The sequence below is a fragment of the Xiphophorus hellerii genome, chromosome 2, assembly GCF_003331165.1.
Source record: "Xiphophorus hellerii strain 12219 chromosome 2, Xiphophorus_hellerii-4.1, whole genome shotgun sequence".
In the NCBI taxonomy this organism is placed as follows: Eukaryota; Metazoa; Chordata; class Actinopteri; order Cyprinodontiformes; family Poeciliidae; genus Xiphophorus; species Xiphophorus hellerii.
The window spans coordinates 13,130,631-13,153,773 of NC_045673.1; the positions used below are offsets into that span (position 1 = coordinate 13,130,631).

At 38.0% G+C, this 23,143-nt stretch overlaps 3 protein-coding genes across 4 annotated transcripts; 2 read left to right on the forward strand and 1 right to left on the reverse strand.

The window, feature by feature from the left end:
- Positions 1-3,387, forward strand: LOC116735734 (kelch repeat and BTB domain-containing protein 11). The gene is made up of 8 exons (XM_032587800.1): positions 1-581; positions 659-848; positions 936-1,120; positions 1,189-1,540; positions 1,651-1,796; positions 2,049-2,203; positions 2,354-2,511; positions 2,621-3,387. The coding sequence occupies exons 4-8, from the start codon at positions 1,325-1,327 to the stop codon at positions 2,801-2,803; spliced, it is 858 nt and encodes a 285-aa protein (XP_032443691.1). The 5' UTR covers positions 1-581; positions 659-848; positions 936-1,120; positions 1,189-1,324; the 3' UTR covers positions 2,804-3,387.
- An 88-nt stretch (positions 3,388-3,475) lies between these two features.
- On the forward strand, positions 3,476-12,832 carry cpt1b (carnitine palmitoyltransferase 1B (muscle)). Its single transcript, XM_032587766.1, is given in 20 exon segments — positions 3,476-4,387; positions 5,869-6,021; positions 6,187-6,326; positions 6,491-6,662; positions 7,028-7,129; positions 7,515-7,652; positions 7,745-7,822; positions 8,015-8,122; positions 8,754-8,822; positions 8,824-8,839; positions 9,804-9,999; positions 10,089-10,274; positions 10,381-10,486; positions 10,571-10,687; positions 10,763-10,927; positions 11,020-11,154; positions 11,789-11,941; positions 12,027-12,140; positions 12,225-12,317; positions 12,420-12,832. Coding segments are annotated over 19 exon segments (2,364 nt in total). The 5' UTR covers positions 3,476-4,387; positions 5,869-5,880; the 3' UTR covers positions 12,555-12,832.
- Positions 12,833-14,014: 1,182 nt separating this feature from the next.
- On the reverse strand, positions 14,015-21,371 carry sephs1 (selenophosphate synthetase 1). Of its 2 annotated transcripts, none has more exons than XM_032587779.1 (10): positions 21,299-21,371; positions 18,915-19,037; positions 18,721-18,817; positions 18,216-18,319; positions 17,730-17,837; positions 17,224-17,378; positions 17,035-17,125; positions 16,839-16,938; positions 16,230-16,442; positions 14,015-15,281 (listed from the first exon to the last, which is right to left on the reverse strand). In XM_032587779.1, exons 2-10 carry the CDS (start codon positions 19,008-19,010, stop codon positions 15,067-15,069), a joined length of 1,179 nt encoding a protein of 392 aa, XP_032443670.1. In that variant the 5' UTR covers positions 19,011-19,037; positions 21,299-21,371; the 3' UTR covers positions 14,015-15,066. The 2 variants fall into 2 exon arrangements, with proteins under 2 accessions (XP_032443670.1, XP_032443679.1); XM_032587788.1 differs by lacking the exon at positions 21,299-21,371 and adding an exon at positions 20,317-21,075.
- Positions 21,372-23,143: the final 1,772 nt, after the last annotated feature.

Below are 23,143 nucleotides of genomic sequence, written 5' to 3' on the forward strand. Positions count from 1 at the left end.
ATGGACCGCTCCGCTCAAAGATCGAGGGACTCTCCGGTAATATTTTGATGCAGTAAAGAATGAAAATATTTGCTCCAGAGGATTTTTTTGTATCTGTGTTTATTCTGTTTGTGTATATGCTCTTGAATACTTTAATGACTTTGGTGTTCTCTTTGGGAGAAATCAAGCTGACGACCACCATACATTGTGTTTTCCCCTCCCATTGGACTGTGGTTTTCTTGGACATGCTAAACTGAGTTAATAGTCCTGGATGCTTGAATTATATATTTTTTTTGCATTTGATCACTGAATCAATTTCCGAAACTTTAGATGAATTGAACACTTTCAGTATGATTAATGCAATCAGAAAGTGTTTCATAATGCTCATCGAATGCTTGATCTTATGGTTGAAACGAGGAATTAAAAGGCTGTTGGGTAATAATTCAGTTGTAAACAACTGGATAACATCCACCAGAATCCCTCCTAGAAGATTATATCAAGCAGACTCAGAGTGGGAAACCAATGAGACCCTCCGCACATATCACCTAGGAGACAAAAATGGAGCCAAGGTTACAATCCAAACTAGCACACATGCCTTTCACGTGAGTATATATAAGTTTATAAGTTTCCAAACTAGCGTAGTTAATACAAATCCAGCTTAATCATTAATTTCACAAAGGTGGACCTCGGAAAGCTTTCAGAGTGCAGCGAGTACTTCAGAGCTTTGTCCCAGTCCAGCATGAGAGAAACCTCAGAGAGCCACATTCATCTGGATCACGTGTCCTCCTCCATTTTCCACAATCTCCTTGAGTTCTGCTTCTAATCATGATTTTAATGTTCCCCAAGAAGAACTGGGAGTACACATTCAGGTATCCAGTCAAATATGAAGCCTTCTTGGTCAATATTAGGTTGTGGAGGCTAAATCCAGTCACTGTCTCGTCTTTTTCGCTCCTCAGGTGGGCAGCTATCTTCTGGCTGAAGCCTTCGTCTCGAGGTGCCTGTTAGCCCTGGCACATGAACTTAGTTCATCTAACTGCTTATCATACTTGAGCCTTGCTCAGGAAATTTTCTGTCTAGAGCTGAAAAACACAGTGTTCACTTATTTGAGCCGGAACCTTCTGGAGCTGCAACATGTGATAAGGTCTGCGAAGTTATAATCCACTGGTTTACTAAAACCTCTGAAATAACTGAGACAGATTCATATATCAGGTGTCTGTGCGATGAGGAGAGGGAGGAAGTCATCAACCTGAGAGCAAAAGGAGAACTGTGCCTGTGCAGCCTCAGGAAAGAAAACCTGACTTCCTGGAACGACCCGGAGACAGAACGTGCCCGGAACATTTTCACCATGAAATTTTCAGAGGACAGTGAGGACTGGCACTCAGTCACAGAGCTTCCTTTCAGGGCTGATAAGTGGTGTTTTACTGTAGTAGTACTGTATAACTACCTGTATGTCATAGGAGGCTACAGGCAGCGGAAGAAGAGAGGCTGGGAGTTCACTATGGCTTCCTTTAGGTATAATCCCTTTAACAATTCCTGGGGGGCTACATCACCTCTGATAAAGGTACAAAAGGTCTTGAGCTCAATAATATAACTGGTTATTTTGTCCAAAGTTACCATTTTTTGCTTTATATTTTAGAATTAACCCAATTATCAACATTTTCTGTTTTACAGCACAGAAGGCACTTCAGTGCAGTGGCCTGTGAAGGCTTTATTTACGCGTTTGGAGGCTGGTATTTGGATTCTCTGGTGACTCCAGACTCCAGGACAGCTCTGTACACAGCAGTGGAGCGATACGATCCATGGGAAGATACATGGAGGTTTGGACACTTATGAAACAGCTAGCAGGGATGTGTGATATTCCAGACACAAGCTCACGTTTCATCATTGCCATCACTGCCACATATGACAGATAATTTCACAAGATTTTTAAGATGGAAATTTAGTGTATAGATTTGAATTTGATGCAGATTTTCTGTCCACACAGGCTGAGAATTACACATACAGAATCAAATACTGACTAAATGTCTTAAAATTATGCCCATGATTCGTGTGCATAATTTCTGCCTTAGGTTTGTATCCCCATTACCACTCACTGACTTCCAGTTCACCGTGTCGTTATCCCATGATGTCCCCCTCACTACCAGCCTTGGAGAGTGTATCTATGTGCTGGGGAGCATCCAGAGGACAGGAGAGAAATTGCTGTTGCAGTACAACACAAAGCAAGGTGCATAAAATAAAAACAAAACTTTTCTACATTATGCTTGTCTTCTTCTAACTGCTCTGTATGTTGCTGTCTGCAAAATCCCATTGTTTAGTGCATGTACACATCCACAGTACAGAGTCGTCTGAAATCTGTACTGCCTTTATCTCCTAGACTCATGGTCTGAACTTCTTCCCACCTTAACAAGAGCTGATGTAGACCTTCCTACTCTGTACTTCCTGGGCGCTGCTGATGAGCTGCTTGTGATTGGTGGGAACAACTCAAGCAATGTGGTGACATCATTCCATGTAAAATCAAAAACATGGGGGAAGGTAAAGATTCTTAGCACTGATCTAATTTCTTGAAGAGAGTCAACTAAGCAGAGATATACTGTACTTCCGTTCAAGATATTTTTGATGTGTTATTCTTCCTTGCCTTCAGATCCACCGCACAGAAAGAGTGTCATACGCTGGACAGGGGACACTTGTAGGTGACCAGCTTCTGATGTCCAGTATTGACCACAACACTGTTGTGAGGCTGGATCTCTCAACCCTAACCATCAGGAGGCTCCCAGCTTTACTTGTCCCCATGCGTTATGAGGCTATCTTTTACCTTTACTTTTAATGTTATAGCTCACTGGTTTACCTAATATATACCTTTGTTTATGGAGGAATGAAAAAGTTATTTTAAATTATTTAAATATTTTACTTTATTTTTTTTTTGTTTCAAAATCACTGTGGCACTCAATGTTTCTTGGTGATTTTTAAAGGTTTTTGTAGTATTAGTGGCCTTTATTTGCGATTTATAGGCAGAAAATTAGCAGAAAGGAGGGGAGAGATACAACAAGGGTCCCAGAACTCAAAATCCTGGCCAGCTGTGCTAAGGAATAATATTCTCAGAATATCAGTTTGAGGATATTATCCACCTGATCTTATAATACTGATACCATTATCCCCTTGGTGCTTTCTTATCTTTGTAAAATATTTAGTTGTTTTCTTTAGGATTTGATGGGATATGTTCTCTTTTAAGATGTTTTTGATGAAACAGAGATTATACTTGTGTTTTTTTCAGAATGCAGTTTGCAATACTAAGGTAACTGTACGCTATTTCTAAAGCATCTCCACTCAGTATCATGATATAGTGTTGGTGAACTGTCCATTAAAGGTAACTAGTACCCAGTTGCTTGCTTTCTGACATATTAAGATCAAGGTATTTTCCTTTTCTTGTATTAATATCAACATATCACAATCTACTAATATCTGTTTTTTATATTTCCCAGTGTTTCAGCTCATATTTGTATTTGGAATGGTAAAAATTCTCTGAATCAAGATAGTGGGCTAAAACTAATTTCAATCACGTTTTTTTTCCCATTTAGTAAAGTTGTAAAAGCCCTGTTAAATATCTTTTAAAGCCTCTGAAATCAGCACAATGTGGTGTCACGGCCAATGTGATCTCTAACCACATTGGCCAAGATTTTATGAAGGACCTCCATTATGGGAGACAGAAAATTAATAAGCGGAGTTATCCAATCAATCAGCTCACTAGAACTCAAATGAAAACATACAGAAATAAGTAAAAAGTGGAGAAAATAGAAATGATACCCAGAATCTTCAAGATTTGAAGACAGTTTGTCCTGAAAAATGGGTAAAAATCACACTTCTTTAGAGATTTCAAAGATGTCATTATCAAAAATGTTCCACTCCTAAGTAATACATTTCACTAAGCATGTTCATTCCACTTCATTACGCATAACCTTATTTATAGACATTTTGTTTTGATTTCCTTAAATGGGTTGGTACCAAAATTCTTGTAAATTTAATGTCAACCACACCACATGCTTGACAATGTCTGTAATATCCAAATTAATAACTTTGCTGTGTCAAATAATCTTTTATTGGTAAATTAGGTGAAATGTCACAAGGATCACATTCAGTTACATAGCAGGGAGCTCAGCGAACACCAGGTCAGGCGCTGTCTATGTTTGGTGTCTGGTTACAAAGAGAGGCATGTTGTGGGTGAGAGAGGACAGGGAGAAGCACAGGAAGCAGTGACTATGTTCACTACCTGAGTAAAGCCACCTCAAGGACACAGAGCGCACAAGCTTCAGTACAGAAGAAACCCACTGGCTCTGTGCTGCAGACCAAAGTCACTGATTACTGGCTTTCCTTTCAGCCGGTGTGTGTGTAACCATCTGCTGGTCTCAGAAAGGTAAAGTATGCTCCTGTTCTTTATGATTCTTTTATTCTGACGACTGGGACACAAATTTCAAGTTTTATGAAAATGACAAAGTGCTGACATGTTTTCTAAGTGAAAAATCTATTACAAACTGGTGGAAAATTGAAATGACAAAGTAAAATACAAACATTTTTACAGTTTGTATTAACCTAATGACTTGTGCAACTTGCTTCAATGAGATGAACTTAAAATTAGCAGGGAATCTGGACATTTTTGCCGTTCCTTGTTGGTTCTACTCCGTGTTTATATTTCCATTCCTATCTGAGTCGTTCTGCACATGCTCTGCTGTTGTACCACTATATCTGGCCATTGAACTTTGTCCCAGTTGGGGACAGTTTGGTCATGTGACATGGAAAAAGCCACAGCAGACCTGCCACTAAAACACAATATGCAGGGATGTTGGAAGTCCAAATATTTCTGTTTAAGATTTCTGAAGCACCTGACATTCAGAAGTCAGTTGTTTTAACTTTACTATGTATTTATTTGCTATATTAATGCAGACATCTGCACTGCACCTCCTCCCACTTTTCAAACTTTAGGCATGAGTGCCAACCCAGTTTTTTTCTATGTTTTATTTGCACAAAACAGAACAGTAAAACAACCATAACTTGTTGCGTAAGTGGAAAATGTGAATTTGAAGAAGCTCAAAAAGGTGGTAAAAAATATACCCTTTATATTCAATACCCTGCACAATTACTAGCACCACAAGTAAAAGGTGGTGCAGTTTAGATACGTTTTACCTTGACCTTTAAAGGTAAAACGTGAATAGGAAAAACAGGAAAAAGTCCATCTTAAATCAAAACAGAAGACATAAAAAATCTACTATAATTTTAATTTAGTTACTGTAATATGAGTGCCAGAGCTTTTCCCAGAAGGGGATAGGTTAGGAGTCTAAAGCTGAAGTGGCGTTGAAGAAAGAACGCTGCTTCAGGAGTAAAAGGTAAATATCTTTACCTTTTACTTAAAAGGTAAAGATATTCTTTATGTTCATTTCATGTATTAATCATGGAAAAAAATCCCACCGTAAAAATTAGTATACCAAAATCAGACAGATTAATCACACTTAGTAATGCTAATATCAATGATTATTAATAAGTTAATTAATTAGAAACCTATTAATTATTATAATTATCAATAATAATTAGCCATTTGTTAATTGCAAAGAAAAATGTATAAAATTGTTTACATCCCCAAAGCTCACTGTTGAAGAACTGCAGCGCAGAATGTTGTCTTTAGCTTGGTCTCCATGACAACGATTTCTTTTCAAATTAGCTGCAACAGTTGCTAAGGCGAATGAAAACATTGTATAGTGTAACATTTAACCTTAGAAAGATAATATGACATTTCAATCAAATGAGATAAGGTTCTTCATTATTTCTAATATGGTGCCTATATAACTGTAAAATATTTGCTTGTATTACAATGCTAATGCTATGCTTACACTACCATGTTAGTGATATAGGGAAATGGCTGAGGCCCATCAGGCAGTGGGCTTCGAGTTCACTGTGCGCCCCGATGGTGTGGACTTGAAGCTGAGTAAGGAGGTCATCAAAAACATCTACCTGTCTTCACTCACTGCCTGGAAGAAGAAAGCCATTCAGTTGAAGGTAGAAACACAATTTCAGCATATGTCTATGTTTAAAACATTTGTAGTCAGTCAAAAATATTGTAATAACTAATTCAGTTTAGTGTTTAAAATCACTAATGGCCATCTTTTTTATTGAATATAGGTAAAAATAGAAAATATATTAAATTATTTGCATTTTATACAGAATGGAATCCTGACTGAAGTTTACCCTGCCAGTCCGTCCAGTTGGTTGATAGTTGTGATTGCCATGATGATGTCCTTGTACACTGGCACAGATCCCCTTCTAGGAATAATAGATACTATCAAGGAAAGCCTGCCTTACAAGTCAGTAACACACACATAAAATATTTAACTCATTCATTGCTGTTTTGAAAATATTCATTTTGTGTGTGTGTAACAGATCATTGTGTCAGTTGCTCCAAACTTGTCAATCTTTACATTTCCTATGTAGCTATTGCCATACTGACAGGTTTGTCTTTTCTGAGCAGAGACTGTTTGTCAGTGCAGGCCAGAGCAGTTCTGAGCGCCATACTGCTTGCCACAGCAGTATGGCTGACCTTCATCCACTTAATACGATTCACTCTAAAGATCCTTCTTTCCTACCACGGATGGATTTTTGAATCCCATGGAAAGATGAGGACATCTACAAAAGTGTGGCTGGTGGGTTTGCTTCAAGTCAAGTCAAGATTATTTGTATAGCACATCAGCAACAAGGAAGTTGGTTTACATCATAAAAACACAAAAAATACAAAGTCATAGGACACACAGTCAACAATTGAAGCACTTGCATCAATAAAAGTCTCTGTTGCTTTTTAGGGGACACCTCCTTATAAGCCTTTGGCGTTCAGGATTTTCGTCAGTGAATTTCACTTACACAATCTGAGTCTTTATTTCACTATTTGTGTCACCTTGACCAATTCGGGGTAAAATTATACCTAAGAAACCTGTCAAAGGAGTATAGGAATAAAGAATATGCATCGGATTAATTAGTTTTCATTCATTCATAATTATCATTTACCACCCAGAGACTTTTAAAGATGCTCTCTGCACGAAGGCCCCTGCTCTACAGCTTTCAGGCTGCCTTACCCCGACTGCCCGTCCCTCGAGTGAATGACACCATTGAGAAGGTTTGTAGAAGACACACATATAACACAAGTGGATTACCATAAAAAATGTCTTTGTCCACCACTGCAAAATCCTTTTATGTAACAATCACCTGTTCACCACTCTGGATCTGGAAGTCCCACAGGACCCTAAACCCTATCGTTTCTCACTGTATGCTTAAGAAAATAAATAATCCTGATTTTCAAACATTTGTTAATTGTCCCCTTCAAACCACAAATGCAAATTTTAGACAAAATATCCCCACTGCCCTGTTTGTGTTGCATCGGTTTAAGTAGTGAGAGGTGGAAATCTGTCTTGCCAGTAGACGTAGCCTGAAACCCCCTCCAGGACTTTTGTGTCGTTAATAATGCTTCATTCTCGACTTCATTCTGTGCATCTTTCCCACAGTATCTTGAGTCAGTGCGCCCTCTGCTGGACGACAAACAATACAAACAAATGGAAATGTTGGCACATAATTTTAAAGCAAATGAGGCATCTCAGCTCCAAAGGTACCTGGTGCTAAAATCCTGGTGGGCAACAAATTATGTGAGTGGTCTTCACATATTTTGAAATTAAATCCCAAGTTCACTGAATTTGTTTATGAATATTTTGTATTGATAATGCTCTAACATCTAAAGGTAAGTGACTGGTGGGAGGAATACATCTACTTAAGGAGCAGAAGTCCTATAATGGTCAACAGCAACTTTTACATCATGGTAAGATGAAATACATTTATGTTTACTTGTTTAGAAGGGACTATTAGCTATGAATGTTTTCAACAAATTCCCGCTTTAAAAAAAACATGATTAAACATCTTGGACATTAATAAAGTTTGAGGTAACAAAGCATCTATTTTGTGATCTGACCTCTGATGTCTCCAACTGTTGGTTTCATGTTTTTGTTTGAAGGACCTTTTGTATATGACCCCAACACACCGTCAGGCTGCCCGGGCAGGAAACATAGTTCATGCCATGCTGCAGTACAGGCGCAAGCTGGAGCGTGGTGAACTTGAACCGGTAATCTGCCCGTTTTACAAGCCATGCCTATTTTTTTTAAAATATACAAATCAAAAAATGTGGAAACACTGCGCCTGGAGAATGTTCTGTCATTCAAACAAACTACAGCCCAATAAAATCTTGTTTTCTTTTGTTTAGCTTTGGTTGGGTGTTTGGCACTTAAATTCCATTTCCTTTTAGCCCATTTTGGCCATAAACATGAAATTCTGTTTAAGTTAATTTGATTTTTATTTTTGCATTTATCTATTAAGTTTTCTGTCCTAACACTTTCATGTTCTTCATTATGTACCTGGATTTCCTTAGTCACAACTTTCACTTTTTTTCTTGTTTAAAGTTTTACACATAACTGACTGGGAACAGTAAACATCTTTTGCACAATTTTTACACTCCACGTCGATTTAGCTTGAGGTCTATATGCGTACACTTGTCCCATGTTTTTATTTTAGAACAATTGAAATATAATTTCATTTTCAAATTATACCAAAGAAAAAGTAAGTGGCATTAATAAAAACCTTGTTTTAAATGTTTTAATTACACAACTGACCGAACATCCTCCTTGAGTATGATTTCTCTATTTTGAACCTTGTGAATTGATGGATGATGATAACATCCTCGTCCCTTCTCTTCTCAGCTAAGGGCTTTAGGGACCGTTCCAATGTGTTCCACTCAGATGGAGAGAATGTTTAACACCACTCGTATTCCCTGGTATGGAAACAGGTAAGAATAATATGTATGGTTTAATCACTCATGCACTGGTTTAAGTAAATCTTTCCAGCATGCTGCACTTGTTGCCCTTTTGGGTTAATTTCTATCAATGTTGTCAACAGACTTCAACTCCAACAAGTTCTCTACTGCTGTCCTCCTCCTGTTGTCCTACTGTAGTTCTCCAATTGTTCTCTGCATTGTTAAGATGAACAATGCATCTTGCATAAATGCATAAATCATGCAAATGGCATGATTTATGCCATTTGCTCTGAAGCAAATGGCATAAATCATATGATATATGTAAAGCAATCAAAGGCACATAAAAAGTTATGTGTGATAGTTTTAGTCATTTAAAGCCAGTAGTGTACTAACTTACTAATAATGCGCTAAAGTTTTTGAGTCAGTAACATCATAACACTTGCACTATTAGCATAGTGTAATGTATTTTTTATTTTTTAACAATATTATGTATTTATGAGTGATACATTCTTTAGAAATGTAACAATAGTGTAACGCATATAGGTCACCTGACTGCTATTTTCTTTCTGAACTTTAATCCAACCCACTTTGTGTTCTAACAGAAATTATGGAAATATTGACCAATGCACAAAATTATGAATTTATATTTATATTATTTTGAAAAACAAGTAATTCTCAATTATCCATTACAACCACAATTAAGAAGACAAATAGCACTGCATAGTATAAACCTTTTAAGAATTAATGTGACTATGATGTCCAATTGTCAAAATGTTTAAAATCAGCAAAAGTTATTTTATTTCCAAAAATGCAGTTCTGTTTATTTATTGGAATATTAGAAACTGCAGAAACTGTCAATTTTAAAGCTTTATTAGCTTTAAAATTGACAAAATTTTCACACTGGCACTAAGCTACAAATTTCCTCATTAATACCACAGCCTTTTCAGCTCCTAGTTCAGTATAATTCAAGCTTATATCCTCCTTACTCTGTCTGCAGATTTTGTACTGCACCTGACGGACCGAAAGCACCTCGTTGTCTTCCACAGAGGACGCTACTTCCAAGTGTGGTTGTATACGGGGGGGCGCCACCTCTTACCAAGCGAACTGGAGAACCAGTTTCAACAGATTCTCAATGATATGTCACAACCCCAGCCAGGAGAACTGAAACTAGCTGCCCTCACTGCCGGAGACAGGCATGCTCAAACACACATTTTCACAGCATACTAAAACCTTCTCACCTGCTAAAGATATGATACTTACTCTTTCTTTCTTTGTTTTCCAGAGTACCTTGGGCACGGACTCGGCTTAAATATTTTAGCCAGGGACCGAACAAGGAATCCCTGGATGCCATTGAGTCTGCCTCATTCTTCCTGACACTCGATGAAGAGCCACAGGGTTATGATCCAGGAAAGGTTTCCTCACTTGATACTTATGCCAAATCCCTAATGCATGGCAAATGTTACGACAGGTAGGCAGAGAAGACAGGGGAAGATACCCGCTCTCAACTTCAATTAAAATTGTCACTTTTATAATGTTTTCTGAAAAAAAACAAACATTCTTGTCATGTCTTACAGGTGGTTCGACAAGTCTTTCAACTTAATTTCATATCCAAATGGAAAGATGGGAGTCAATATTGAGCACTCTTGGGCTGATGCACCCATTGTTGGACATATGTGGGAGGTATAAACAGTATTTTAGTCTTAAAAACTGAGAAAATTAAAGTTTCTTAGCAATTCCTCAGATATTATTTGTGTGTGTTTGTAGTATGTTCTTGCAAAAGACTGCTTTCATCTTGGCTACACAGAGGAGGGACATTGTAAAGGGGATGTAAACAGGGGCCTTCCTTCTCCCACTCGATTAAAGTGGGAGATTCCAGCACAGGTACAGTAAACTTCACTAATTAAATGTAACTGATTATTAATTGCTATTTATTCGCTGTCTTTTCTCCTACGTCAGTGCCAAGATGTCATTCACGCTTCATACCTGTTAGCCAGACACCTAGCTGATGATGTGGACTTCCATGCCCATCTGTTCACTGAGTTTGGCAAAGGCCTGATCAAGAAGTGCAGGACGAGCCCTGATGCCTTCATTCAGCTGGCTCTGCAGCTTGCACAGTTCAGGGTCGGTCAGCCGTCAGTCACTCACATCTTTTTTTCTTGAATATCGGTTTCATCAAACTACATCAAATTTATTTTTTGGTTTCTTTTCCGTAGGATCAAGGTGTGTTCTGTCTGACATACGAGTCATCAATGACCCGTATGTTCAGAGACGGGCGGACTGAGACGGTGCGCTCCTGCACCTCTGAGGCTGTTGCTTTTGTCCGGGCCATGGAGGATCCAGATGCAACAGTAAGGAAAACAAACACACACCCAATGAAAACCCACCAGATTAACCAGATCAAACCATTTAAATCCATATTAATAAACTGTAACATGCTAAAACACCACATTTGTTTCTGTTATTCGGCTCACGTGAAGCCATTAAAATGTAGAGTTAAATGAACAGAGATAAATGTATAAGTGCATATCTAACTACCTGTAATGACTTTATTAAATATATTAATTTTATGAATATTAATTGTATTTTTCCCTTTTTAGTGGCATTAATGATTTTATAAATACAGAGATGCACCTGTCTATTTTTATTTTTTACAGAATAAACAGTTTGGACACAAAGAATATTAAGTTATTCTTATCATCCTGTGTACACGTTTGTCTTTGTCTAAAATGTTACTCTGTGAGGGGATCATGGAGGATCCAGATGCAACAGTAGGGTCAAAGTCACCAAGACTTAGAGGCAATGTGAATAAACTTCGATGCCATGTCAGTGGATTAACCTAACACTTGTGACTTTATGACTTTATTATATGATAAAGTCATAAGGACTTCCAGTTCTTGATATGCACTATGTTTTTGTGTACATGTCAGAATAAGCAAAAATGATGAAGTAATTTCCTGATTACCTGCTAATGTCTGTGAGCAGAATGCCCAGAGACTTGCACTGTTCCGAAAAGCCGCAGACAAGCATCAGAACATGTATCGTCTGGCCATGACTGGTTCCGGTATCGATCGGCATCTCTTCTGCCTTTACATAGTATCTAAATACCTCGGTGTTGAATCACCATTTCTTAAGAAGGTTAGAGATACAGTCAAATCATTTTCACTTTGTTGGATACTTCAACATGACTTATCAGGTCTCTTTTCCATCCCAAAACCTTCAGGTGCTGTCCGAGCCGTGGAAGCTGTCCACCAGCCAGACTCCTCAGCAGCAGCTTAATTTAGTTGATATCAACAAGTTTCCAGAACATGTGGGTGCAGGAGGTGGATTTGGACCTGTGAGTGTTCTCGGTCAAAATCTTAAAACAGTTAAGTATGTTACACAATTATCTTATATAATTGTGTCTCTTTTACACTCTCAGGTGGCGGATGATGGGTATGGTGTTTCTTATATCATTGTTGGGGAAAATCTCATTACATTCCACATCTCCAGCAAATTCTCCAGGCATAACACAGTAAGTACTTGATGTTTTCCATCCACCTGTAGAGTCCTCATTGCGTTTCTCCAAGTCCAATAGTCTTTTCTCTATTTTCTTCCACTCTGTTTAAAACTGCAGGACTCCACTCGGTTTAGTCAGCACATTCAGAAAGCCATGATTGATATCCAGACTCTTTTCAAGCGAGACAATGACAAGAACGTGGTGGAGAATGGAAAGGATGTGCATTTGGAAAATGATAAAAAGAACATGTAGGACTCTGTGGGGAGAAGTTTTGTTGGTGTGCTTCCATCAGCTAAAAGACTTGCACTTTTATTTCTGCTTTTCTGGTGAGCCACACCACAGGAGATGGGCATTCCACTCAAAGACAACGGTTATCACTCCTCTAATTTATTTCTGGTTTACATGCTTGAGTTGCTGTACATTCTAATTTAATGATGGGAATTTTATGGTACCTTCTTTTCTCCTTCTCAGTGTATGCTGACCGCAATCTGATGTAAAAAAATTAAATAAAGTAAATAAATAAAAACAAAGACACAAGTGTGTTTGTTGGGCGTTATTGGTTGTTATAATACTAAATAGGTTGTTTGTTTTTTTCTGGCTAAACCTGCAGGGGGTAAAATACTGAGAAATTACACTTTTTTGAGAATTTGCTATTAAAATAAGCAAGACTGTTAGTTCAATAAAGAAAGTGTTCGGTATATATCTGTCTTTGTAGCTTAATTTTAGGAACCATGGAAAATTAATTTAGATTTAAACATAAAAAATAAGGGATAAGACAAAAGTTGTTTTATTTTTGCCTGCTGTATTCTGGGTTTGAACAATATGCTTTAAAAAAATTCTGGCATCCCATTTTCACATCAGCAAGTAAGAACAATTTGTGAACACTCAAGTTTGAGAAAACTCAAACTGGATTTGATTGAAGAAAATCTATAGGCAAGAAAATATAAAGGAATCATGGAATATCTTTGGTTTTCTATAACCACTGACAATGTACAAGAGACTGAGCTAACCTATAAAAAAACAATATTCATTATCAATCAGGTTTGCAAAAGGAGACTCAACCAAGTGTTGAGTGTTAATGCTTCAGCCTTACTACTTTTCAGTTTGCATACATTTCTCTATCAAAACGACATTTATTGGTCATATTTAAACACATTTTGAAATTACAGAACTTGGTTTTCATTGGCTACAAGTCAGAATCATCTAAATTAACAGGAATAAATGCTTGAGTTACATCAGCCTGTTTAATGAATCTACAGGTATTTAAGTTTTTGAAAGACATCAACATTTTAGTAATATTCTAAGTTATTGAGGTGCACCTTTACCTGCATGATAAGGTAATGAGTTATTGTAAAAAAAACCCCCAAAAAAAAACTAAACTAAAATGTTCACTTATCCCAGTTATAGTCGGCCTCATTAATAATTTGGGGCTAAGACCAAACAAACTGTGGTGGTATGTATTTGTACTGTGTGCTATATGAATGTTGTGGTGTCCTATTGACATTTTTTATGCATTTATCTGTATTAGCTTTTACTGTCTGCAAAGCAAATTGCCCTTTAGGGACAACAAAGTTGATCTAAGCTAATTAAATTAGAAGTGACGTACTAACAGTTTGTTCCCTGTCTCTTCCCAACTGACAGCCATAATACACCCCTTTAAAAACAGCAAATCCTACTTTTTTTTAACATGAAATTTAAAAAACACAGAAGAGCAAAGTTTTATAAAACATTTATTGTAAGGGGTGGGGTAGAGATTACATCTTGTTTCTAACATTTTTCGATGTCATCCAGATTATTTTCATCTATAGGAGAAAGAAAAACTTCAACCAGCGGGAGGCTTCATTGTCAGTTTGCTTTTGTCACATCACCTGGCATCACCAATGTACCATGCAGATGCCAAAAATAAACCGTTCGAGTTCACTAGGTGGATGACATAAGACACTCAGCTTTTGAAAGATCGTTTTTAAATTTACAGTGGAAAACTACGTACATCATATTCCTGTAATTATGATGCTACATTTGGAATGAAGAATTTCTTCTTAATGTCTTAAAAAAATAATCTTTAACATATGAAGAAAGCACAATGGTGCAGCTAAAACTAAAACAACTTGATTTGTTTCAAACGCCTGAGTGCAGCTCCCAAGTAGCAGAAATCAACCATCTTCTATTTGAGTATTTATTAGCATATGTGGGGACGATACAAAAGTAATAATAATAAAAAAAGAAAAGTCATTCTGATCAGGTTGTGTGTTTTGAGGCATCAGGAACAGCAATGAACTAAAACTAGGCTTTTAAACTGTACAAAGCAAAACAAAAACACCAAAACACAGTGTGCTTGTTTGATGAGAGCAGTTTTAAGAGACAAAAGAGGCAACAGACTCCAGACTTTCAAAGATTCAAAATGAATCAAAAGATTATTGTCTTCATTACCACTCTCCCGTCAGAAGCTGCCAGCCAATCAAGCACATTAAACAATACAGCCAAACAGAGCAAATGGATTATGAGTATGTCCTAGTTCTTGCCAATTTCTTTTCAAGGGGAAGCTGCAGCTTGAGTCCACTGGGTGGCGCCATACCCTTGAGAGGCCATTGTGTGGGGCTGTTTCCACGTTGATGCACGCCAACCCAGTCTTTGTTGTGTTTTTTATTTTACTATCTTGTGTAAATTTGTCAACACTCTACGATGGTTTTGTAGTTTATAGGTCTAAAAAAAACTCTCAACAGAGGTTTTGGGGGTTCAGGTCTATGAGGCAACAAGTCGAGGATTAAGAGGTTGCGCCGGGTGTTGGGTTGACATTTTGCGTGGCTGCTTGCGGTGCCACCTCGATGATTCGTGGCTTGTCGATGATGCGGGCGGTGCGGTTTCCTTTCTCTACAATCCCGATGATCCAAGCTTGGTGGCCCTCTCCGTATTTTGGAGATTTGATCTCGGCGCAGAAGCGGGCAGCCTGCTCCCGGGGCAAACAGATGAGCAGGCCTCCTTTGAATGGAAAGAACAAGGAATCGGTCAGTTTGTTTTTGTGCACGTGATGGAACTGGTGGGCATCTCTCAGTACAACTCTGAGAGATGTACTCTGTTGTTTGTGACATATTCTGGCAAACACTTATCATAGGAAAAGTGTTAAAAAACAGAAAAAAAAATGTAGTGACGTGTATCCCAACACGTAAGAACTGCAATAATGTTAGGTTATAGTGAGAGCATAAAGAAGGCTGCAGAAAGTAGCACATCAACGTCCGCTGAAGTTTTTAAAACTATGACAACTACAGTAAATGCAAAATCAGCTTTAAACTCCACCAGACATGGTTCATTAACTGTCATCACGTATATTAAGATTTTTAAAACTTCTAAAAAGGACCGATATAAACTTTTAAAAAACTGCAATATGAAGTTCTTTTAATAATGCCACATTGTTTTTCTGTTCTGTGGAGTATAAGGTAAGACAGAGCTGTCCCTCCCACACCTGTTGCCATCCAAGGGTGGCCAGCAGGCTGAAAGGCTACAATTTCCCTTTCTTACAAGAGACAAATTTGGCTGTTTAAATTTCAGGAATTTAAAGTTTTAACATTTTAGAAAACGGAATACAATGAAGCTTTTTCCCATTTGTGCTTTTCATTTTTAAATAAGACATCAAAGGAAACCTGACGATGACAAGTTAAAAGCGATTTGCTGAAAGTATCGTGTTGATGGAGGCCTGTCTGATTTGCTTATAGATATACAAATAAAACAGTTTTTATTATCCTAGTATCATAGAGTGCAGAGAGATTATTTTATCATGTTTGTTTACTATAGACTCCATCCTGTTTGATCAAAACTCAGGACTTTCTTATCCAAACTTTGCTTACTCCATCCAACTCCATATAAACAAACATTATTGGCAGGATTTTATAGAGCTATGGTTGTTGATATCAGAACCACATCAACACAGACCTGATGTTTCAGGGCAGGTGCCATGCATGAGTCCAAACATGTTCCCGCAGGCTTTAGACACGGCGGCCATCTTGGCGAGCACTGGGAGATTGTGGATGACGAAGGAAACCTCGCTCCGCTGCTGTCGTGCCAGCGTCTGAGCGTGGCCGAGGATGCCGAACCCTGTGATGTCGGTGGCTGCGTGTGCGTTGAAGGTGTGCATGAGGCTAGCAGCTACGAAGGACGACAGAGAGGAAGTTCAGATGAATAATTATTTGTCCCTTTTCCCCTGATTCTGCTTGGCTCATCCTCACTCTACTCCACACAGAACCTGTTGTGTTTCCATTGAAAAGCTGACAGCTGAAGATCTAAAGTGTGTCACTTTACAGGTGGATATTAATTGCAGTGTGCTGCCGGTGTGTAACTCAGAAACTTAAAATGCAAAATTATACTTTAATTTTATCTGATCATTCCATTGTGGTTCTAAATATTATTATATCTAGAGTTTTATTAACCTTTCCTTGCACTCCCTCAGTAAAACCTTCCCATTTTTCCTCTCCCCATGGTCAATCAGTGAGCAGCAATCTGCTCACACATTTCAAATGTATCATGCATGAATGATGGGTTTACCTGTACGGTTGAGCCGGGCCATGTTCAACATAGCTTCGTGGTAGGCCAACTCTACGTCTTCCTGGGTTACCACCAGCTTGATTTTGTTCCACTTCTCAGGCTAAATGTTGAAGAAAGCAAATAGGAAAGTCCGTCATGAAATAGTAGAAGGTATCCCCAGACAAAAAGATAAAAAAATACAATTAGAAAGACTTACAATGTCTAGCCACTGGTGCACTGCAACAGCTACTTGGGTCCCTAACGGTTTGGTCAACACCAACACGTCCCCAGGCACTGCGTTATCAGGCCTAAAAGACATCAAACATGACGTTGTCATGGTGTTTGTTCTTCTAACAAAGATTGAAAAGTTAAAGGGAATGAATATGTAACAGGAAGTTATTCCTACATGATGAACTCATTGGGCTGACACACTGTTGTAGCAACTCCTCCCATTACCACCCAGGGGTTAACCACCGTTTGTCCCCCTGTGACAGACGTGCCGGCCTCCTCGGAAGCATCCTTGAATCCCTGAATGATCAGTGGCATGACTTTGTCTCTTTCCTGCAAACACACACATTTGAGCAAGTGTAAAAGAAACACATGACGAATGGATGCTTCAAATCTCCCTCAAATCCCCTAAAAGAATCAGAGCAATAGCACTGAAATTGTATGCTATACGATCTTTTGCAACTTCCCTGACTCATGGAGTCAGGATATTATTAAATATTTAATGTCTGATGTAAAAAAAAAATGCAACCTCTTGGACTTCAGCAGCTGTTGCCACCATCACATAGCCAGAACTTCTCAGAAGAGCAAAGCGCTTGAACCGATTTACAAAAACGACTAATTGCTTTTTTTTTTGTTTGTTTCTTGAGTAGCTATACTGTCTCACCAAATAAAAACTTATCTTACTTTTTCTGACATCTTGTTGCTGACTCCCAGAAGCATCAACATGTTGTCACACTCTGTCACTCCCATGGCATACAGGTCACTTAGAACATTGGCACAAGCAATTCGTCCCTACAAAGCAGAAACAAATTAACCACAGAAGCTGTTTGTGCCGCACAGAGACAGAAGTGCACAAAAGGATTCACACCTCTTGACCCCTTCCACCCCCCTTTTTGTTTTACATTTTGTAATGTTTCACATTCACAGATTGTTCATATCATACGTTGTTCATATCGCAATTCATAAATACAAATGCTCCGAATGAATTTATGGCACATATTTCTTCATCAATAATCAGAACAGATTTATGCGTGGGCGAACCAATACAACCTTAAAGCAATAAAATAGGGGAGAAAGTCTGGAAATAAGAATGTTTTTAAGTGTAGATAGAAATCTAGTATTAAGAACTGCAGACAAAAGAGAAATTCAAGTAAAAAGGAGAAATGTTACCATCATGTAGGGGTCGTCAACAATAGGATAGATGTAATCTGTTGTCTGAACAAGGGAAAGTCCACCATGTCTGAGAGGGATCACACATGTGTCCATGCCTATTCCTTTAAAACAAACAGAAATCTTAGCAAAGAGTAAAAGTGCAAATAGTCTTTAACAATGACATGTAATTACAAAATAAAACCTACTTTTCTCAGCAGTACTAGCAAATTCATTTCACTTATAAAATTAGGTTTAATGCAGTTTAGCTTTAAATAAGGGTCAGCTGATAAATCACTCTCAGCTGATTGAGCATTTTTTGTATAATAGAAGTTACCCAAGAACCAAAGAACAAGCTGAAGCTATCAGCGTAACTGTAGGAGTGTCGAACATGAGTGTAAGTTAATAACTTAAGTCAGACACATGACAAAGCCTCAGTTTGAACACTCATTCATTCCAGCCGGCAAGTCCAAGCTTTTACTTTACCATGTCTGCTACCACGGCAGTAAAATAAGGTAATTATTACCTAATCGAGGCATGACTGCCCCCAAGAACTGTTCATCCTCTTGATAGTGGTTCTCCTGTAAGGCCTCAAGCAACTTCTGTAAAACCTCTTGAGGGACCTAAGATCAGTGGAAAAACAGCGGCAACATTTTTTTTCAGATACCACAAGTAAATATTTTTAATCAGAAAACGTCAGATTTTGATTGGAAAACCAACCTTGCAGCCTGTCCCCTTCAGCTCAGCGAAGCGCGTGAGCCTGAAGTTCTTGTCCAGCTCATAGCTTTCGGGGTTAAAAGACTCCCTCACAGACATTTCTGATGGCGCTCCGGATCCTCACCACTGAAAAACAGACCAAGAAAAAGAGGGAATGATGTAAAACACCTGTATGTCACAAGAAAAACTAGAAGGGAATCAAAGAGGTTGCATTACAAAAGAGACTTATTTTGCACATATTGCAAATAACACAAGGTTGACCAAAAGCAAATTAATCCTAGACTTTTACATACACTCACCGGCCACTTTATTAGGTACACATGTGGAATTACTTGCTAACATACAAGAATAGGTCAACAGCATGCCAGCTACTCAACACATTACGCTTCTGAATGTGGTGGTGAGAACGTGCTGATGTTCAAATTGAGCATCAGAAAAAGGAAAAAGGGGATCAGACTGGTCTGAGATGATAGAAAGGAAACAGTAGATCACACAACAACTCATTACAACCAAGGCATGCAGAGTATTATCTTCTAACGCATAACGTGTCAAACCTTGAAACAATAGAAGACCAAGCCAGATGTCACCCATGCCAGCTGAGAACAGGAAACTGAGGCATATAGGGGCCCCATAGAAACCTTCCTCAGTATTATTGCTCACCATGTCTATCCATTTATGATCCCAGTGTACCCATCTAATAAAGTTACATCTATCTGTCATAATGTCAAAAAACTCAAATCATTTAAAACTGGCTTCTTGAACATGGTCGTAACTTCACTGTACTCGAGTACTATCTTTCTATGGACCCATTTGTGTCTTTAATAAAGCTGCTGATGATGATGATGATTTGTACAATAGATGATCATTGGCAGTGTTGGAATCAGAGATTTACATTATGGATATGCAGCAGACAAATATGCAGCAACGACTTGATGTTACCAAGTCACTTTGACCCAAAGTCTCTGACAAACATTTAACACCTTTTTGAATATATGCAGTAACAAATTAAGGCAGTTCTGAATGCAAAAGGAGTCCAACCACTTACTAGTAAAGTACCTGATAAAGTGGCCAGCGAGTGCATATTTGACCTTTCTATCTGTCTTTAAAATAAAACGATTAAAACATATAAGCTTACTGTTTGTAATGGGGATTCTTCAAAACAAAATATTAAAACTGCCATTGACTTAGACAAAAACATGCTGTATGACTAGATTGAGAGAGCATGTTTCACTATGATTTATATACTTTTCTACGAGTTAAGGAATTTTCCAGATATTTGTCCAATACATACTGAAAATAATAACAAACCATTAAGTAAATCATTCAGAACAGCACTCATATGTTTAAAAAGGTCAAATTTGTGTCCATTTACATAAACAACAACAAAGGAATGTTATCTTCTCACCTCATGATTCATGTGGTTTCCACTACCTGCTCTCCATTCACCTGCTCTAATTTAACATTGAAAGTCTCTAATGGGCACTTTGAAGACTCTCATTAATACATTAACCTGCATTTTATAGCTGTTTTGTCAGATGGAGTCAATCTATAAAACTTTTTTTAATTTTAAGATTGTAAGCAAGTATTAAAGCCAAACATCACCACATCAATGGGAACTGAATATATAGTTCGCATCCGAGCAAAAGAACTGAAAATAATAAACGTGTATATGTGATGATTACAACTGTGACATCTAGCATATTCACAGTATATTGTGCTAAAAGGAGTTGCTGAAGGGGACCACAATGCATAAAATGATTCCACTTTCATTCAACCCCTGAGGAACTGGCTGACAATATCAGTAATATCCCGTGTAAAACGTCTGTTTACTGTAATGTAAGACACACCGCAGCCTATTTATGAAATCAGACTTTGAGAAAAATCAATCTGCAGAGGCAACTCCACTCCCAACGTTTCTTTAGCTGAAAATGCAGCTTAGATTTTCTGCTAGCTGTGGCTAGCCGATCCATGCATGCGGCAATGAGCTGAAGCTGCAATATGCAACAAAGAGCCCCTGGAGACCAGATATGCTAGCCGTACTGCCACTGAGCGCAAACATTGTGCACATTTCTACTTAACCCTGATTTACAGTGTAGAATCATAACCCCGGCTGCTTGCACTTGCAAGTTAAAAAGTTGCGGCAGGGCGCCTAACAAAAATGTCGGCGGCGGAAAAAATTAACCCTTTCCTCTCCCTCGCCATGCGATGTGTGCAACATCAGAGTTAGTATTAGCACTAAATCGCTAAACGTGCTGCTAATGCAAACACCGTAATGAGACTGTACAATACGAGTGTACAGACTGAGCTTATGAGCAAGTTTAGGAGCTAAACTGGATTAGATTCTTGCAACATTTCCCCTTTAATTGGTCTGAGCAGTTTATCCTTACCAGCTTCGGGTTAGCGGTGGATCCCGACACAAGAGCGGGGACTGCAACAGAACGCACCAGGGCTACATTTAGGCGACCTCTTAGAAAGCCTGACTAGAAATCATAAATTATTGTCTTTTAACTATTGTATAGAGGACAAAATAATTATTATAATTTAAAAGTAAATGCAAAGTAAATATGATTATTTATAAGCAATTTGTGCTGGTGCTATTATGTAAAAACATGCGCCTAATTTAACGTGGAAACTAACCAGATAACAAAGGGTCCTCTGTTTGCACGGTGGCTTCTTCAACATCCCCTTTAATGATTCCAAAAGTCTGCCAACAAAATTGTTACAATGGAGTGTACCTTTAATTTGTGTTTTCCCTCCTTTTACATCCAACAAAACATTTTCCTTATAAACGTGAATTTGAATAACAAAAGAAAGGTTGATAGACAACAAATGTCATATTTCTTTCCGAATATATGAAGAATAGGTTTGATTAAATTTTAACAAACTGTGCCTTTTAATAGTATTAATAACCATTAAATTTCAACACAGTTCAATATATTTATGTTGATTTTATTAAAAATAACAATAGCAAGTATAACTGTCAAAATGAGGAAAATGTATAGTTTTTACGTAATTTTGCAAAAATAAAATCTGAAAAGTATATTCAGCTTCCCCATAGTTAATGCTTTGTAGAACTAGCTTTTTAAAACAATTACATTAGCAAGTCTTTTGCAGTGTGTCGCCACCAGGTTTTGTACATCTAGAGACTGTAATATCTGCCAATTCTTTGCAAATTAGCTCAAGGTCAGTCAGATTGGATGGTGAGTGGCCATGAACATCAACTGTCAAGTCTTACAGCAGAAATCTTAGTTCCAGTTAAGTCTGACCTTTGGTGATTATTTTAACATGAATACACTTTAATATAACTCATTTAGTTGTAGCTATCGCTGTATGTTTAGAGCTGTTGTTGTTAGAGGTGGTCCTAGCCTGTTTGGCGCCCTGGGTGAACAACCTCACCGGCACCCCCAACCCAATCCCAAAAACAAAACAAAACTGTATAGCATTTTGGTGCCAAATGATTCATCATGTGGGTGTGCTGAAGGTTATATGCAGTATTACTTTTCCATAACAGACAACATTTTGAATGTAGGCCAACAAAATTCAATTTTGAACTCTTGTCACTAAAGCAACTATCATGGTTGCTTTGATCTTAATTCACTTGTGGATAACTTTAAACAGCAATAATAATAATAATAATAATAATAATATTATATTTTACGCTTCCATAAAGACCTGATTTTCCCCATTTACAGGTAATAATAGCTCAGTCAACAAATCTCTGCTGTTCCTTCTGATTTAACACTGGCCTCTCAGTTTCTTGCCCAGCCTGTCAGAACGACCATGTTTGCGGTTAAAGGGTATTATAAATGCATGTTTTAAGGAGGGAGCAGTGGTGGCTAAATGTTGTCCTTTTCTGGGGATTTATGTGAGATGTGATATTTATGAATGATTGTCTTTCTAACCTGCAGTATTACAGCTATTATAGTCATTATCCAGACTGATAGATTAAAGTGGAGGGAGATTTGTTCCTGTAGGTGGTGATGTGCTGTAAGCCTCTTCCATGGTCCAACACAGCTTCCTCAGATGAAGTAAACCAGTTATTTGCTTTATGTGCAAAAATCCTTGGTCTGTACACACATTCTCAGAAAGCCTGATGCTTAATATATGATTATTGGTTGTATGCAGTATTTAAATATTTCAATCCTCCTGAAAGTTCTTCATGGAATATGGTGGGGTTCAAGTCTTGACTGAGGAAACTAAAGTTATCTTTCCCATGTGTAATTTGAACCATG